The sequence below is a fragment of the Oncorhynchus mykiss genome, chromosome 28 (assembly GCF_013265735.2).
Source record: "Oncorhynchus mykiss isolate Arlee chromosome 28, USDA_OmykA_1.1, whole genome shotgun sequence".
Lineage (NCBI taxonomy): Eukaryota > Metazoa > Chordata > Actinopteri > Salmoniformes > Salmonidae > Oncorhynchus > Oncorhynchus mykiss.
In genome coordinates, this window is record NC_048592.1 from 26,439,729 (window position 1) to 26,459,848 (window position 20,120).

Consider the following 20,120-nt stretch of genomic DNA (forward strand, 5'->3'; position numbering starts at 1 on the left):
ATCACACCTCTCACCTCGAGCTGTCCATACTGTTTCCGACATACACAAACACACACCACCCATGCAGGTACAAACACATGCACACACACACACACACATGCCAGACATGCATGTAGTGCAGAAACAATTTAGTGTAGGTGTACAAATCTCCAATATCTTCCCATAACAAGCTATCCAATCAACACTTTGACCGCTTGGCTACTTGGCTTCTTGGCTACTTGGCTACTTGGCTGCTTGGCTACTTGGCTTCTTGGCTACTTGGCTTCTTGGCTACTTGGCCTCTTGGCTACTTGGCTTCTTGGCTGCTTGGCTATCGCCAATACCTTTCATGTGCTTTGAAGTGTTCGTGCTGTGTGTGTGTGTTTGTGTGCACACACACGTGTGTTTAAAGTAGTATTGTGTATTTCTGCGTGTGTGTGTATGTGCAGGTGTGTTTAGATACTGTGGTCCAGCTGTTTCGTAACATATGGAGAAATTAGAGTGACATGAGACAGTGTGTGTTATTATCCAGCTGCTTTCTGGGAAGCGCGGTCCAGCATACCCACAGAGTCTGTTTTCCTCTCCTTTTCACTGTAACACCACATACCAAGAATTATACTAATGGGACACCGTAACATTCCTACATGTAACACCCCCCCCCCCCCCCCCCCCCCCTCTTCTCTTTTCTCAACTCTTCTCCCCTCCTCTATTTCTCTCCTCTCCTCTACCATCGTCTCTCATCCTATCTTCTCCTCTACTCATCCCTCCTCTCCTCTCCTCTCCTCCCCTCCCTCCCTCCCTCCCTCCTCTCCTGTCCTCTCCTCTCCTCATTCCCAGGCAGAGTGGGTGCAGGTTAACAGGTTAACAGGTTTACAGTGACTACAGGGCCTCAGGGCTCCAGTCTTTCCCATACAACCTCATAGGAGGGTCTTTGTTTCTACCCTCCAGGCTTTGGGGGTCCCCACGGCTGTGCTGTGCCCCACTCCTCTCTCCCCACAATGGGCCTTTATCCTGCCAAGGCCCCCCTGCCCACACCTACCTCCATACAGCGACCCCAACCAGGACCACAGGAGCGAGAGGGGGGCACAGTGCCACCTGGGGCAACCCCCTCTCTCTCTCTCTCTCTCTCTCTCACACACACACAAACACACACACGCACGTAAGTAACAATATGAGAGGTTCCTGACTGTGCAGTGGTTGGATAACAGTGCACTCTTCATTTCACAATATATATAGTGGCTCACTGAACCAACGGATAAGTCTGTAATCTCACAAAGACTCTCTTTCTGTTTCTCTTTCTCTCACACACACACACAGACACACACACACACACACACACACACACACACACACACACACACACACACACACACACACAGGCAGAACGCATTGGAGTACAATTCTATTGCTTTGACGCAATGACGCACGATTCAGCCCATACTCTACACAGACTGGTATGGCATAACCAATCAGTGCTGTAGTAGGCCTATATAAGATAAGCTTGTTTTGAGATCAAAGTGAGAGCTGCATGTAGCCACTTGTGCACATTTGTTCATATTATTTACTAGTTGGTGAGTGATTACCCCAGTTATAGATAATTTGTAGTCAGCAGTGGGGGAGTGGTTGCTTCTTACAAGAGCACAATACATGTACACTTCTAGACATCTTTGAAAAGCGAGTCGGTTATACAGTTTTTTTGTATTGTATTTTAAAACAGGTTGAAGAAGCTACATCACCAATAGGCAGAGGGTAGCATCATTAGTCTCATTCTCTGTAATAATGGTATGGGAATAATAATGCATTTTATTTTGTAAAGTGGTTTCTTGCATCAATCAACACAACAACATGTTCAGTCACCTCCATGTCTGAAGGAGTGGATAAAGCGGCTAATGTCAAGCCCTGCATGTTTTTTTCCAAAAGTCTCATGGAATGTAGGCCTACATTGAACACCACACATTGGCTGCTACTGTAGACTGAATGATAGAACACCTATTTCCATGTTAACATTTTATGAGATACATTTTCTCTAATGTGTTTGATGGTAGGACACTCTGGTAGCCATACATTATGATCAAATAGCCACGGTAGCCTACTTTACCACTGTCTGAAACTGTAACTTAAAGTGGGTACAGCCTCAGTGTTCACAGTAAACACACGCTTGAAGTTGCACATCATTTTCACAATGTTAACCTTTGCGTTCAGCAGACCTGAAATTTGCTCAGTACCGGAAAGAAATGAGGTCACTGGTCATAGGCGTCTTGTCATGTGTCTGACATGTACAGTATATTACAAGCCAGAAGAGAGCATTCTAGAAGCGCTTATGAAGCCCTTCCAGAGAGGGAATAAGTTACAGATCAGAATTACTCTGTGACCTGCCTAAACTCTGTGCTTCCTGAACACACACACAGACCCACACATGCGCACACACACACAAACGCACACAAACACACACACACATTATAACTAGGTGATGAGTGGATCCCACACAGCCACATACAGAGAGGAGGATCCAGAGCCACACCCCAAATCAGCACCATAAAAAAACAAGCCAGTGCTATCCTTCATCCAACGGGGAACGAAGGTTCTTATGACTTCCGCATTGCCTCGCTTATTAACAACAACTTCATAAAACCACACACAGGCTTATTACACCAACACACACACTCTCTCTCTCACACACACACTCACCCACTCTCTCTCACACACACACTCACACACACATAAACACACAAACTCACACGATCTCACACACACACTCACTCACTCTCTCTCTCACACACACACACTCACTCTCTCACACACACTCACACACACAAACTCACACACACATAAACACACAAACTCACACACACAAACTCTCTCTCACACACACACACACACACACACACACACACACACACACACACACACACACACACACACACACACACACACATACTCACTCTCTTCTAGTAGACCTAGTAGATAAGTAGGACAGAGAATATCAGCTTCTAAAGCCATGGAGTAGAAACCCAGCAAAACTGTAAGTGGTCTTCCCTTTTTCACTTCCTCTCTCTCTACCTCATCCCCTCATCCCTTCCACTCCCTTCTCTATATCATGACTTCCACCGAAGTCGCTTCCTCTCCTTGTTCGGGCGGCGTTCGGCAGTCGGCGTCACCGGTCTTCTAGCCATCGTCAATACATTTTTCATTTTCCATTTGTTTTGTCTTGTTTTCCTACACACCTGGTTTTCATTTCCCTCATTAATTGTTGTGTATTTAACCCTCTGTTCCCCCCCATGTCTTTGTGTGGAATTGTTTGTTGTAAGTGCTTGTGCACATGTTTACTGGTGTGCTTTGGGTTTTGTACCTGTGTTGGTTATTTGTAATTAAACTGCTCCGGCTATTACCTAGTTCTGCTCTCCTGCGTCTGACTTCCCTGCCACCAGTTACGCACCCCTTCCACTCTCCCTCATCCCCTCATCCCTTCCACTCCCTTCTCTCCCTCATCCCCTCATCCCTTCCACTCCCTTCACTCCCTCATCCCCCCATCCCTTCCACTCCCTTCTCTCCCTCATCCCCTCATCCCTTCCACTCCCTTCTCTCCCTCATCCCCTCATCCCTTCCACTCCCTTCTCCCCTCATCCCGTCCACTCCCTTCACTCCCTCATCCCCCCATCCCTTCCACTCCCTACTCTCCCTCATCCACCCATCCCTTCTCTCCTTCATTCCCCAACGCTTCCCCTCCCTCAACCTGGTCTTACCCCTCCACCACGTTGACTCCAGCAGGTGCGGAGAGTCCTCCACCACCATCTCTTCCTCACACAGCATCATACCCTCCCTCTATGTTTCACCTCATCCCCCCATCCCTCTCTCCTTCTTCTCCAGTCTTACCTCTCCACCACGTCGTCTCCGCTCCAGCAGGTGAAGTCCTCCACCACCGTCTCTCCTTCACACAGCATCTCCGGCAGCACCGCGAAGAACAACTTGTAGCGCTGGACGTAGCTCAGAAACTCCCTGGGATGGAGAGATGGAAAGAGAGGATGGAGAGAACAGGGAGGACGGAGGGTGACAGAATGGAGAGAGATGGAGACAAAGACAGGAGAGAGGAGGGAAAGAGGGGTGAGAGGTAGGCCCCAGACAGATAAACTGTATGTTAAAAGAAACATAATATGATATTCAACACACCATAGTGTAACAGCTAAGGCTAACCTACAACTACACTGCCAACAGTACATCTGTCAGCTGGAGATGGTATAAGAACAGTGAAACACTTTGACTGTGTTCTAAATATAGAAACTAAACAGATCAAATGGTATGTAGTCATGCTACTCATTCACTAATAAAATGACAGGTGTATAACCCACAGGGAACGATATGAATTATATCCAGGCAGACACACATGTAAACACATCACTGATAACAATAAAGATGCTGTAGTGTTTAGTGACATCCTGGTCAAACATTAGGATCATTCTGATCTGGCACATGTTCTGCCACCCAACTCCAATAACAGGGGTCATGTGAGGTCATATGTTGAGATAGGACCCCATCAGTCTTGGCTGTCATGATGACATTATCAGAGCCCCCCGTTAGGGGTGGGCCGCGGGTGGGCAAATTATGAGGGACTTACGAAGGTTTAAATCATATGATTAATCACATGACACTCGCCAGACTGACAGACACACACACACACAAACACAGAAACACACACACATTTGTTGCGAGATATCATAGCCTGATCCAATTCTGATGATAACATTAGCTGTCATAGAGTGAGAAAGAAAGAGAGAGAGAGTGAAAGAGAAAGAGAGAGAGAGGGAGAGAGAGACCGACAGAGCGTTAGAGAAAGAGTTAGAAAAAGAGAGATAGAAAAACAGAGATAGATAGAAAACATAGAGATAGATAGAAAACATAGAGACAGTGTCTCCTGACCCCTCCTGTCTCAGCCTCCAGTATTTATGCTGCAGTAGTTTATGTGTCGGGGGGCTAGGGTCAGTTTGTTATATCTGGAGTACTTCTCCTGTCCTATTCGGTGTCCTGTGTGAATTTAAGTATGCTCTCTCTAATTCTCTCTTTCTCTCTTTCTTTCTCTCTCTCGGAGGACCTGAGCCCTAGGACCATGCCTCAGGACTACCTGGCATGATGACTCCTTGCTGTCCCCAGTCCACCTGGCCGTGCTGCTGCTCCAGTTTCAACTGTTCTGCCTGTGATTATTATTATTTGACCATACTGGTCATTTATGAACATCTTGGCCATGTTCTGTTATAATCTCCACCCGGCACAGCCAGAAGAGGACGGGCCACCCCTCATAGCCTGGTTCCTCTCTAGGTTTCTTCCTAGGTTTTGGCCTTTCTAGGGAGTTTTTTCTAGCCACCATGCTTCTACACCTGCATTGCTTGCTGTTTGGGGTTTTAGGCTGGGTTTCTGTACAGCACTTTGAGATATCAGCTGATGTATGAAGGGCTATATAAATACATTTGATTTGATTTGATTTGATAGAACATAGAGATAGAGAAAGAAACAGAGAGATCGAGTTAGAAAACAGAGACAGAGATAGAAAACATAGAGACAGAGATAGAAACATAGATAGAGATAGAAATAGAAACAGCGATAGAGTTAGAAAACAGAGACAGAGATAGAAAACATAGAGACAGAGATAGAAACAGAGATAGAGATAGAAATAGAAACAGAGATAGAGTTAGAAACAGAGAGAAAGAGATAGAAAGCGATATAGAGTTAGAAACCAGAGAGTTAGAATTAGAAACAGAGAGAGATAGAACACATAGAGATAGAGATAGACAGAGATAGAAACAGAGAGGTAGAAAACATAGAGATAGAGTTTAAAAAACAGAGCTAAACACAGAGAGAAAGAGATAGAAACAGAGATATAGAGATAGAAAACAGAGAGTTAGAGACAGAAACAGAGATAGAAAACATAGAGATAGAGTTAGAAAACAGAGATATAGACACAGAGAGATAGAGATAGAAACAGAGATATAGAGATAGAAAACAGAGAGTTAGAAAACAGAGAGTTAGAAAACAGAGAGATAGAGACAGAAAACAGAGAGATAGAGACAGAAAACATAGAGATAAAGATAGATGTGATTGTTTATTTCACTTTATATATTCATTTTATATATTATCTACCTCACTTGCTTTGGCAATGTTAACACACGTTTCCCATGCCAATAAAGCCCTTGAATTGAATTGAATTGACAGAACCAGAGAGATAGAGTTAGAAAACAGAGTTAGAAAACAGAGAGATAGAAACAGAGATAGAGTTAGAAAACAGAGAGTTAGAAAACAGAGAGATAGAAACAGAGATAGAGTTAGAAGACAGAGAGTTAGAAAACAGAGAGATAGAGATATAAACAGAGTTAGAAAACAGAGAGTTAGAAAACGAGAGATAGAAACAGAGATAGAGTTAGAAAACAGAGAGTTAGAAAACAGAGAGAGAGATAGAAACAGAGAGATAGAGATAGAAACAGAGAGTTAGAAAACAGAGAGTTAGAAAACAGAGAGATAGAAACAGATAGAGTTAGAAAACAGAGAGATAGAGATAGAAACAGAGAGTGAGAAAACAGAGTTAGAAAACAGAGAGATAGAAACAGAGATAGAGTTAGAAAACAGAGAGATAGAGACAGAAAACAGAGAGATAGAGACAGAAAACAGAGAGATAAAGATAGATTTTATTGTTTATTTCACTTTATATATTCCATTTATATATTATCTACCTCACTTGCTTTGGCAATGTTAACACATGTTTCCCATGCCAATAAAGCCCTTGAATTGAATTGAATTGATAGAACCAGAGAGATAAAGTTAGAAAACAGAGAGTTAGAAAAGAGAGATAGAAACAGAGAGATAGAAACAGAGAGATAGAAACAGAGATAGAGTTAGAAAACAGAGAGTTAGAAAACAGAGAGATAGAGATAGAAACAGAGAGATAGTGATAGAAACAGAGAGATGGAGATAGAAACAGAGTTAGAAAACAGATAGTTAGAAAACAGAGACAGAGAGTTAGAAAACAGAGAGATCGAGATAGAAACAGAGAGATAGAGATAGAAACAAAGATATAGAGTTAGAAAACAGAGTGATAGAGAGACTCAGAGAATTAGAAAACAGATAGTTAGAAAACAGAGACAGAGAGTTAGAAACAGAGAGTTAGAGTTAGAAAACAGAGAGTTAGAAACAGAGAGATATGGATAGAAACAGAAAACAGAGAGATAGAAACAGAGAGATAGAGTTAGAAAACAGAGCAATAGAGATAGAAACAGAGCGATATAGATAGAAACAGAGAGAGTAAAAAAAAACAGAGATAGAAACAGAGCGATAGAATTAGAAACAGAGGTAGAGTTAGAAAACAGAGAGATAGAGTTAGAAACAGAGAGATACAAACAGAGAAATAGAGTTAGACACAGAGAGGTAGAAACAGAGAGATTGTCACGCCCTGACCGTAGAGATCTTTTTATTCTCTATGTTTGGTTGGTCAGGGTGTGACTCGGGTGGGAAACTCTATGTTCTTTATTTCTATGTTTTGGCCAGGTATGGTTCTCAATCAGGGACAGCTGTCTATCGTTGTCTCTGATTGGGAATCATACTTAGGTAGCCTGTTTTGCCACCTTAGTTTTGTGGGATGTTGTTTTTGTACAGCTCTGTGTAGCCTACCGAACGATACGTTCCTTTTCCTTTTGTTGTTTTTAGGTGTTCATTTTTAATAAAGACAAAATGTACGACTACCACGCTGCACCTTGGTCCGATCATTTCCACGAGCGTAACAGAGATAGAGTTAGACACAGAGAGACAGAGACTTAGAGTTAGAAACAGAGAGATAGAATTAGAAAACAGAGATTGGGTTAGAAAACAGAGAGATAGAAACAGAGAGATAGAGGTAGAAAATAGAGACAGAGTGAAAACAGACACAGAGATAGAGTTAGTAACAGAGAGATAGATTTAGACAGAGATAGAAACAGAGAGATAGAAACAGAGATATAGATTTAGAAAACAGAGAGATAGAGTTAGAAACAGAGGCAGACACACAGATACAAACAGAGTTCAGAGTACGACAGACGGACATAGATAGATAGATGGATAGATAGATAGATAGATAGATCGACAGACATGGCAATATGTGAGACTGAGAAGACAGAGACAGGTACTTGTCATTCTGCTGGTGGGTCTGTCATGCTTACCTAGAGATCTTTTTCAGACTTCTAGGTTTATCATTCCTGGAGTGTTTCAGGGTGAATGAACTGAGGATGGAAGAATGACGCAAGCAGGAGGGATGCAGGGAGAGAAAACAAGGGGAGGAACAAAAGGAGGACAAAACAAAACAAGGAGGGAAGGGAGGGAGAGGAAGAAATACTCGTGTTGAGCAATTAGTGCTTCGGTTTTGGTCCGATCATTTTTTTAAACATGAAATGCGTTGTGTGGGTTGACTGCTGTAACAACACAGAATAAAACCATTTCTAAAAGTCCCATGATGTTAGTGACTGTCCATTACTGCTTATACCTTATTAACCATCACTTATTCACATGACTTTACTTAGACCGCTGCTCCCGAGTGGCGCAGCAGTCTAAGGTACTGCATCTCAGTGCTAGAGGCGTCACTACAGACCCTGGTTTGATTCCAGGCTGTATCACAACCGGCCGTGATTCGGAGTCCCATAAGCCAGTGCACAATTGGCCCAGCCTCGTCCGGGTTTGGCCGGGGTAGGCCGTCATTGTAAATAAGATAATAATTGTAAATAAGATAATAATTTGTTCTTAACTGACTTGCCTAGTTAATTAAAACAAAAATATATATATTTCAGTTGTTGTGTATATTACATTTGTTTATTTGATGACTTTATTATTTCATTCCAAGTCATCATCTCATCTCTACAGAGCTGCTACCTATACTGTCTGATAAAGTCACTATTTTACTAGTTCTTCAAAGTAAATAAGACATACTTTTATGACTGCTGAATGCCAATTATCAATCGTCATGTATTTTCAGGTAGAGATACTTCATGAAGCAACTGCTCTATCCCTCTCAATAGCACATTCTTCTGTCACTTCTCTCCCTCCATGTCTGCCCCACACTAATCTAACATAGCAGGCATTAAAAAACAGACCAGACAAGTAGGATTATGGTCATTGTAGTTAATTACCACGTTTTCTGCCCTGTTGGAAACTACAACTACCTACTACATCGCACGGTTCGGGATTCATCTGATTTATCTCTAGAGAAACTGTGCAACGTGCGCATTGATCTCACAGAAGAAGAAAAAAACTAAAAAATAGAATTCACATAATTGAACTGACATCAGTCAATTAGGTGTATAAAACCCCCCAAAATCACATACATTTCAGTTAATCGTTCAGCACTAAGAAATAGTCAGTTGATGGGTCAAGGGTCAGTCATGCATATTCATAGGTCAGAGTGAGCCCCCCCACACACACCTGTCCCACACCCCACACACACCCCAAGGTGGGACACACAGCAGTTTGTCATCAACACAATCAACCCATGACACAGTGTTAAAACAATTGAAGTCATACAAGTGAGAAATGCACATCTGAGAAAACAATACAATTGTATATGGATATCACTCCTTTCTCATGTGTTTTTCTGTCTGGGAACAATAAAAAAACATTTAATTGAATTCCCATCAGAAGTAACTATCCTATTGGATAAACACATGTATTAAATTTGACTGGAAAAACAAAATGAATTATGCAAATGTAATTTCCCCTTGTTATTCTACTCTATCATATTCAGTGTCTACTGGCCTTGTGCCTCTGCCCCAGTGTAAACTGCCATGTACAGTGCCTTGCGAAAGTATTCGGCCCCCTTGAACTTTGCGACCTTTTGCCACATTTCAGGCTTCAAACATAAAGATATAAAACTGTATTTTTTTGTGAAGAATCAACAACAAGTGGGACACAATCATGAAGTGGAACGACATTTATTGGATATTTCAAACTTTCTTAACAAATCAAAAACTGAAAAATTGGGCGTGCAAAATTATTCAGCCCCTTTACTTTCAGTGCAGCAAACTCTCTCCAGAAGTTCAGTGAGGATCTCTGAATGATCCAATGTTGACCTAAATGACTAATGATGATAAATACAATCCACCTGTATGTAATCAAGTCTCCGTATAAATGCACCTGCACTGTGATAGTCTCAGAGGTCCGTTAAAAGCGCAGAGAGCATCATGAAGAACAAGGAACACACCAGGCAGGTCCGAGATACTGTTGTGAAGAAGTTTAAAGCCGGATTTGGATACAAAAAGATTTCCCAAGCTTCAAACATCCCAAGGAGCACTGTGCAAGCGATAATATTGAAATGGAAGGAGTATCAGACCACTGCAAATCTACCAAGACCTGGCCGTCCCTCTAAACTTTCAGCTCATACAAGGAGAAGACTGATCAGAGATGCAGCCAAGAGGCCCATGATCACTCTGGATGAACTGCAGAGATCTACAGCTGAGGTGGGAGACTCTGTCCATAGGACAACAATCAGTCGTATATTGCACAAATCTGGCCTTTATGGAAGAGTGGCAAGAAGAAAGCCATTTCTTAAAGATATCCATAAAAAGTGTTGTTTAAAGTTTGCCACAAGCCACCTGGGAGACACACCAAACATGTGGAAGAAGGTGCTCTGGTCAGATGAAACCAAAATTGAACTTTTTGGCAACAATGCAAAACGTTATGTTTGGCGTAAAAGCAACACAGCTGAACACACCATCCTCACTGTCAAACATGGTGGTGGCAGCATCATGGTTTGGGCCTGCTTTTCTTCAGCAGGGACAGGGAAGATGGTTAAAATTGATGGGAAGATGGATGGAGCCAAATACAGGACCATTCTGGAAGAAAACCTGATGGAGTCTGCAAAAGACCTGAGACTGGGACGGAGATTTGTCTTCCAACACGACAATGATCCAAAACATAAAGTAAAATCTACAATGGAATGGTTCAAAAATAAACATATCCAGGTGTTAGAATGGCCAAGTCAAAGTCCAGACCTGAATCCAATCGAGAATCTGTGGAAAGAACTGAAAACTGCTGTTCACAAATGCTCTCCATCCAACCTCACTGAGCTCGAGTTGTTTTGCAAGGAGGAATGGGAAAAAATGTCAGTCTCTCGATGTGCAAAACTGATAGAGACATACCCCAAGCGACTTACAGCTGTAATCGCAGCAAAAGGTGGCACTACAAAGTATTAACTTAAGGGGGCTGAATAATTTTGCACGCCCAATTTTTCAGTTTTTGATTTGTTAAAAAAGTTTGAGATATCCAATAAATGTCGTTCCACTTCATGATTGTGTCCCACTTGTTGTTGATTCTTCACAAAAAAATACAGTTTTATATCTTTATGTTTGAAGCCTGAAATGTGGCAAAAGGTCGCAAAGTTCAAGGGGGCCGAATACTTTCGCAAGGCACTGTATGTGATGTGGCTGCTGCACACTGGACTTTGGGTAGGTGATTCATGGATCTGGGTCTATGGTCCAAGGTCGGAGGGGCAGACACGGGTGTATGTATTCGACTTGGTGTACATGTTTGCATGCCTAATATGTGACTGTGTGACTCTGTGTGCCTATGTGATGATAGAACTGAAGTGGGCAGCTGATCTGAGCTGGGGCTATGATAGTCTGGGTAAACAGGAAGCGGTCCGTCCGTATTAATCTCCCCCCCATTCCTGTGGGCATTGCCCTGCCAGCTCCTGTGGGCAGTGGGCACAGGGTGCCTCAGAGGACGAGGTGGAGGGGGAATCGGACACGGCCAAACACAACATCCCATCTAGGCTGTGTGAGAGGAGTGTGTGACACACTGTATGTCTATGTGTGTGTGTGGGTTTTACTTCCCAAAAAGTCTGCTGGAAATTCACAAAAACAAAGCTCTGTGTGTGTGTGTGTGTGTGTGTGTGTGTGTGTGTGTGTGTGTGCGCGTGTGTGAGACAGGAACACTAACACTGTACTATGTACAATATTGGGGAATAGGGTGTCCTTTGACCAATGATTATCCCTGTCACATAATATACGTTCATTTACGTTTATTTGTGATGGTCATGTGATGGTCAGCTGTCACCAGGCCTGGATCAAATACGTATCTATTTCCTTTCAAATACATTAGATGTGCTTGATTGAGCGTGTACAGCAGAATGGATCAAATACAATAGTCTCAAAAGTGCAAGCTCCGCCAACACCCAAGGCTCACCGAAGCTAAGGCTAATGTAAGGCTAAGGATAATGTAAGGCTAACGTACGATAAATGAAGCAGAAAAATTTGACATCTGACTTCTGATTTCACGTTTCTGCTTATCTAAAAAGATTGTTTGTCCCAACCTTACCTCCTCAGGTGGGCAAGGTTTCCCATCAGCTGTTCCTGTGGGGGAATGGAGGGGATGATAGAGGGAGGGGCAGTTGATGATGTCACCGTGGGGGTCATGAACTCTGGGGTAGGGTCAGGGTGGACACTGGTGGTGGGCTCCTCACCAGACAGACCACACACTTTATCTACCTGCAGTGAGAGAGAAACACACAGGATGATGACACATGGCATGATGTCTACAACACACAGGATAATGACACATGGCATGATGTCTACAACACACAGGATAATGACACATGGCCTGATGTCTACAACACACAGGATAATGACACATGGTATGATGTCTACAACACACAGGATAATGACACATGGTATTATGTCTACAACACACAGGATAATGACACATGCTATTATGTCTACAACACACAGGATAATGACACATAGCATGATGTCTACAACACACAGGATAATGACACATGGCATGATGTCTACAACACACAGGATAATGACACATGGCATGCTGTCTACAACACACAGGATGACAGACTAAGAAGGTGGCAGGGTAGCCTAGTGGTTAGAGAGTTGGACTAGTAACCGGAAGGTTGCAAGTTCAAACCCCCGAGCTGACAATAATTTATTTTTAACTGACTTGCCTAGTTAAATAAAGGTCAAATAAGAACAGACTTAGAAGATGGAGAAAGAGAGATGGGGACACATGGAGAGAATGGGAAATGGATATTGGATGGACAGTATAAGGACGGGATGAGAGAGCTATTGCCAAGACTGATGCGTGCATGTGTCGTCTTTTGAGTGTCATGTGATTAATGACATTAAAGCCCTGGTATCCCCTATGAGGAAACAGACAGGTCAGGCAACCCATCCCAATGCTGTCTCATTGGCTGAAAAGCCTGGTGTTATTAAGTGCTCCTCTTTTGGATAGTCCAGCGGTGAGCTGAAAGAAGCTTAATAATCACTGTCTGGCTGTGTAGTGTCTTCGTCCGAAAGGCTCATTCAATCATTGTCATGACAGCCCAATGTCATTATTTAGACCTGAACTGAATGTGCTCACTGCTGCCTCTCATACGGTAAGCTCCAATATGAGTTAGATCTCATACTTCAACAGCATTATGACAAAGCCTGACCCCTGACCCCTGCTTGCTTATGTGAATACCTTGCCTCTTTGACACATAAAAAGACATTTGCTCTTTGAGCATAATATGTTTAATGAAGTCTCGAGTTTACTTTGACATTTCTTTTGAAGTAGGCATTAGATGTGGGAACATCAAAGACAGCACTGCAGTATTTAAGCATAGCTTCACTCCCACAGAAGGGGACCTGTTTAGGTGAGCTAGTGAACACACACACACACACACACACACCTACCTCCCAAATACTGTGCGCCTAGGGGCACACTAAACAATGGAATACACAAAACATAAACATGGACTTTTTTCCATACCAAACAGAAAGGGGAAAGGAGGATATATTCAGGGGTTGAGAAAGGGTGATGGAGGGGTGAGTAACCCCCAGAGCAGTAGAAAAATGCGTGACAATTACAAAACCGCAGGTCGTCATGTGCCAATGGGGCGGCCTATAAATATGGTAAGCCTCTGGGGCTAGAAGGATGTGTGTGTGTGTGTGTGTGTGTGTGTGTGTGTGTGTGTATGTGTTAGGAGGATCAGTCATCACGTGCCCTATAAAGGCATTTTAAATGGAGGTTTCCTCATAACAGAAGGGCTATTCCCGACTCAGCACCCTGGGCCCTGCAACCTTCTACTAGAGACCTGCTGAATGAAACAGTCCATGTCCTGAAGGTGGAGTCACTGAGAGGCTGAGTTAGATATTCTACAGATGCTATAGTTGGTTAGCCTATAGGGAGAACCGTGCCTCTGTACTGCCACACTGCCTACCTCTCTGCAACTCTTCTCTCTCTTTGTCTGTCCCCTTTCTCTCTCTCCATCTCTGTTTCTCTGCATCTCTCTCTCTCTCTCAGCCTCCGTTTCTATACAGTAAATCACAAGTGAGTACACCGCTCACATTTTTGTAAATATTTGAGTATATCTTTTCATGTGACAACACTGAAGAAATGACACTTTGCTACAATGTAAAGTAGTGAGTGTACAGCTTGTATAACAGTTTCAATTTGCTGTCCCCTCAAAATAACTCAACACACAGCCATTAATGTCTAAACCGCTGGCAACAAAAGTGAGCACACCCCTAAGTGAAAATGTCCAAAATGGGCCCAAGGTGTCAATATTTTCCAGCACTGCCTTAAAACCTGTTGATCCTACTTGAGACGCAGACGTCTCAACTAGGCACCTGGAAATGCAAATGCGCTATGCTAAATGCTAAATGTACTCGTTAAAACTCAAACGTTCATTAAAACACACATGCAGGGTATTGAATTAAAGCTACACTCGTTGTGAATCTAGCCAACAAGTCAGATTTTTAAAATGCTTTTCGGCGAAAGCATGAGAAGCTATTATCTGATAGCATGCAACACCCCAATCACGTAATTTTTTAAAATTATATAAGTTGCCTATATTCTTTGACAAAACACTTCAACCTACTTTTGTAACCCAACTTTAGGTATTTGTAAACGTTAATAAGCGATCAAATTGATCACTGGGCGATCTGTATTCAATAGCAGCTACTCAAGAAAATAATGTCCCCTTTTCTCTCTTCCAAAATCGATTGCTGTAGGCTGGATGGAATGAAGGATCTATTTGTCATGACACAAAGGATTTTTGTCAATGAAAATTACGTTTTTGGCTACATCGTGTGGAAGCTGTAGGAATTGCAATCTCCGCCCTATTTAATTTGGTGCCCCTTAAACAATACATGCAAGTGGCGCATGGATATTTTTTTCAGTTTTCAGTGACCAGTTTTTCTTGCGCTTTTCGATGAAACACACGCTCTGTTATAGTCACAGCCGTGATTTAACCAGTTTTAGAAACTTCAGAGTGTTTTCTATCCACACATACTAATCATATGCATATACTATATTCCTGGCATGAGTAGCAGGACGCTGAAATGTTGCGCGATTTTTAACAGAATGTTCGAAAAAGGAGGGGGTAGACTTAACAGGCACCCTCTTGAGCATGGAGTTCACCAGAGCTTCACAGGTTGCCACTGGAGTCCTCTTCCACTCCTCCATTACAACATCACGGAGCTGGTGGATGTTAGAGACCTTGCACTCCTCCACCTTCCGTTTGAGGATGCCCCACAGATGCTCAATAGGGTTTAGGTCTGGAGACATGCTTGGCCAGTCCATCACCTTTACCCTCAGCTTCTTTAGCAAGGCAGTGGTCGTCTTGGAGGTGTGTTTGGGGTCGTTATCATGTTGGAATACTGCCCTGCGGTCCAGTCTCCGAAGGGAGGGGATCATGCTCTGTTTCAGTATGTCACAGTACATGTTGGCATTCATGGTTCCCTCAATGAACTGTAGCTCCCCAGTGCCGGCAGCACTCATGCAGCCCCAGACCATGACACTCCCACCACCATGCTAGACTGTAGGCAAGACACACTTGTCTTTGTACTCCTCACCTGGTTGCCGCCACACACGCTTGACACCATCTGAACCAAATAAGTTTATCTTGGTCTCATCAGACCACAGGACATGGTTCCAGTAATCCATGTCCTTAGTCTGCTTGTCTTCAGCAAACTGTTTGCGAGCTTTCTTGTGCATCATCTTTAGAAGAGGCTTCCTTCTGGGACGACAGCCATGCAGACCAATTTGATGCACTGTACGGCGTATGGTCTGAGCACTGACAAGCTGACCCCCCACCCCTTCAACCTCTGCAGCAATGCTGGCAGCACTCATACGTCTATTTCCCAAAGACAACCTCTGGATATGACGCTGAGCACATGCACTCAACTTCTTTGGTCGACCATGCGGAGGCCTGTTCTGAGTGGAACCTGTCCAGTTAAACCGCTGTATGGTCTTGGCCATTGTGCTGTAGCTCAGTTTCAGGGTCTTGGCAATCTTCTAATAGCCCAGGCCATCTTTATGTAGAGCAACAATTCTTTTTTTCAGATCCTCAGAGAGTTCTTTGCCATGAGGTGCCATGTTGAACTTCCAGTGACCAGTCAGTATGAGGGAGTGTGAGAGCGATGACACCAAATTTAACACACCTGCTCCCCATTCACACCTGAGACCTTGTAACACTAACAAGTCACATGACACTGGGGAGGGAAAATGGCTATTAGGGCCCAATTTGGACATTTTCACTTAGGGGTGTACTCTTGTTGCCAGCGGTTTAGACATGAATGGCTGTGTGTTGAGTTATTTTGAGGGGACAGCAAATTTAAACTGTTATACAAGCTGTATACTCACTACTTTACATTGTAGCAAAGTGTCATTTCTTCAGTGTTGTCACATGAAAAGATATACTCAAATATTTACAAAAATGTGAGGGGTGTACTCACTTCTGTGATATACTGTATTTCTCTCATCTCTTTTTCTCTCTCTCTCTCACACACACACACACACACACACACACACACACACACACACACACACACACACACACACACACACACACACACACACACACACACACACACACACACACACACACACACACACACACACACACACACACACACACACACACACAGGAGCAGCTGTGGAGCAGGAGAGGGAGGCAGACTTGGGCCACTGGGGAGATGGTTGTGTTATTGTATTACCTTTAGACCAGTTTGGGTTGTATTACCTATAGACCAGTTTGGGTTGTATTGCCTATAGACCAGTTTGGGTTGTATTACCTATAGACCAGTTTGGGTTGTATTACCTATAGACCAGTTTAGGTTGTTTTACCTATAGACCAGTTTGGGTTGTTTTACCTATAGACCAGTTTGGGTTGTATTCAGACAACACAGGGCCCTGCTGGACCTTACCCAGACAACACACACTCCCGTTGGGCCTTACCCAGACAACACACACTCCCGTTGGGCCTTACCCAGACAACACACACTCTTGTTGGGCCTTACCCAGACAACACACACTCCCGTTGGGCCTTACCCAGACAACACACACTCCTGTTGGGCCTTACCCAGACAACACACACTCCTGTTGGGCCTTACCCAGACAACACACACTCTCGTTGGGCCTTACCCAGACAACACACACTCCTGGTGGGCCTTACCCAGACAACACACACTCCTGTTGGGCCTCACCCAGACAGTACAGGGACCTGTTGGACCTTACCCAGACAGTACAGGGACCGGTTGGACCTTACCCAGACAGTACAGGGCCCAGTTGGACCTTACCCAGACAACACTCCTGTTGGGCTGGATGTGGGGGCAGTGTGTGTGTAGGGTGGGCCTGCATGTAAGACTGGGAAGGTGTGTGGAGGGGTAGGGCAGCATTCTTAATAACCACAGCTATTACAGGACTGCATCTCCCCGACGGCCACACACACACACACACACACACACACACACACGAACACAAACAATTGGATGTTTCAGACACACACATACGGACCCAAGCGCATCCACATGCACGCACACGTACAAACACACAATATTGAGCTAAATGGTCCAGTCCAACAGCAATAGGGGACAGTGGGGTAAGTTGAGACAAATAGCTAGGAATAAATTGTGCGTGTGTGTGTGTGTGTGTGTGTGTGTGTGTGTGTGTGTGTGTGCGTGTGCATCTGTGTTTGACCACCTGTTTGTTATATCTTTAAAATCTCAGCTACTCCATTTCAGACATTCCTCTAGTGATTGCCTGGAGAACGATGGTATAGGATGCCATGGTCTGATACACTTTGCTGTTCGGCAAATTGGGAAAACAAAGACAAACATTCTCTATACATTAGAGAAGGCCGATGAAATTGGATTTCTCCTGCCTGAGGCAAGAATATGTGTGTGTTATTCTAAATGATGTGTTTGCATATGCTTCTGTACGTGTGCGTTAGCATTTGTAAGACTGCCTGCATGTGTGTATGCATCTTTGCTGCATGTGTGTGACTGTTTGCGTGAACGTATCTATGTCTCTAATCCCCTACACATGTGTCTATGTATCGTCCCCATCTCATATGTCTCTGTGTATATCCCTGGTCTACCCCAAGGCCAGAGAGTGGAGAGGAAAGGAGCAGAGGGCGAGGGAATGAGCCAGAGGGTGTCCAACCCACCCCAGCCCATCCAGGCTCTAGGGAAGTATTGTCTTACAGATAGCAGTGTTGGTCCCAGGCTGTCTTCTAGGGTTGTTTATCTAGGGATCAGCCAGGAAACACCAGGGGAACTTTCTCAGGCCCCCTGTCGCATTGCATTCTGGGTAGGGGTGGTAAGGTGGATGGGGGTTGTCCAGCATGTTTGGCCCCTTATTGTCCACTGATGGCTTCAATTCTGGACAGTCTTTAACTAACACCTTTTTCATAGCTCAGTCAGTAGAGCGGATGACTATAGGTGTAGTAACAGAGGTCTTTGGGTCACTGGTTCAACACCAGAAAAGTTTGTCCTCACGACAGGTATCACAGCCAGACATTTTGGTCAAGAGGAACATCTTTCAGCAGCACCTCTGAGCCTCAAAGAGGAGATATTTCTCTGCATCCAGAATCATGTGGATCATATGCAGCCCCCTCTCAACACTAATAGCACTTAGGTGGGGAGTGGGGGTTGTTCTCTGACCAGTTAGGCCCTCTGAATTCTGGACAAAGAAGCTACTCAGCTCACAAAGCGCTAAAATAGAGGACATGCAAACCTGATGACTCTAAGCACACAGTTACTACAAATAAATACATGTGTAGGACTGAAGGTGAAATAGCAGAGCTCCTTAGGTTGCTGGTTTGAATCTTACTCGGAGGAGCCAGTAATTTCGGAATTGGACACACAGGAACATAGGCCTTTTGTCAGTGGGATATGCTAAATTCCTGTATACTCTCTACTCCGTCCTCGCTCGGCTCCTTTTGAAAAAGGTCAAAGGTAATCGAGGAGAGGCGGCGAGGCGGCGAGGAGAGCGAACGTGGACAAAAATGCGCATTGTATGAAATGAGACTCCTTCTCCACTCATGTGTCATAAGACAAGTTATTTTGACAGGGTGGATCCTAAAAAAGGGTGATAAAAACCATTTAAGTTAGTTGTGCAAGACATTTTATAGATAAAAAGAGAATTAGCATATTGTTTATTTTTTACCTGTGCATGCTTTCCTCCTCTGACAAAACAAAAGTTGATTCAAAGGGGGTGTGGCAGACTTCAAAACTCTTCTGTGAAGGACTAGGCTACACACGACTGACTATCATTGATGAAAGGTGGATATTGAGAGGGGGAGGACACTCTTCTGTTCGCCCACTAACGAATTGACATCTCCTCGAGTCACGGAGGAGAGAGGGTGGAGGACGGAATTTCGCCCAAATGAGAAAAGGCCTGAGTCTGTCAGAACTACCTCTGAGCCTGAAGAGGACAAGGAGGATATATTTTCCTGGATCCAATGATTCGTTTTTTGGATAATGTGTAGTTTTGATTGGGCCTGAAAATACAAGACTTCTACCGACCATAGCCCACGAATGTTAAGTCCTGTTGGGGGGAGAAGACCCGTAGGGTACCGGACGAAAATCTAAACTACAGCCTCCTTTCAACCTAATCACACTACATTCAGGGAAGGGGTGATGTATGGGGGGGGGGGGGGGGGTTGACCCCTTATTGTCTCCTGACAATTGTTCCCAGTTCACACATATCATTGTTGACTATTGATTATTTCTGTTGACTGCCTCACAATCACCCCTTCGACAGCTCAGTTGATAGTGCAGATGTCTGTAGGTATAAAAGCAGAGGTTCTTAAGTTGCTGGTTCAAATCTAGCTCGAAGGAGACACCTTTTCCTGGATCCATTGTCTCATT

General features: G+C 43.8%; 1 protein-coding gene across 2 annotated transcripts in view; it reads right to left on the reverse strand.

Moving 5' to 3' along the window:
- The window catches only part of LOC110508194 (glypican-5), a 262,645-nt gene that overhangs the window by 143,955 nt on the left and 98,570 nt on the right, over positions 1 to 20,120 (reverse strand). Inside the window, exons 4-6 of one of the 2 annotated variants that reach the window (XM_036966674.1) lie at positions 12,295 to 12,464; positions 8,154 to 8,213; positions 3,853 to 3,975 (exon numbers count right to left, since the gene is read on the reverse strand). In XM_036966674.1, the coding sequence (XP_036822569.1) occupies positions 3,853 to 3,975; positions 8,154 to 8,213; positions 12,295 to 12,464 (353 nt within the window). The remainder of the gene's footprint in view (positions 1 to 3,852; positions 3,976 to 8,153; positions 8,214 to 12,294; positions 12,465 to 20,120) is intronic. The other variant, XM_036966675.1, reaches the window with a different exon arrangement.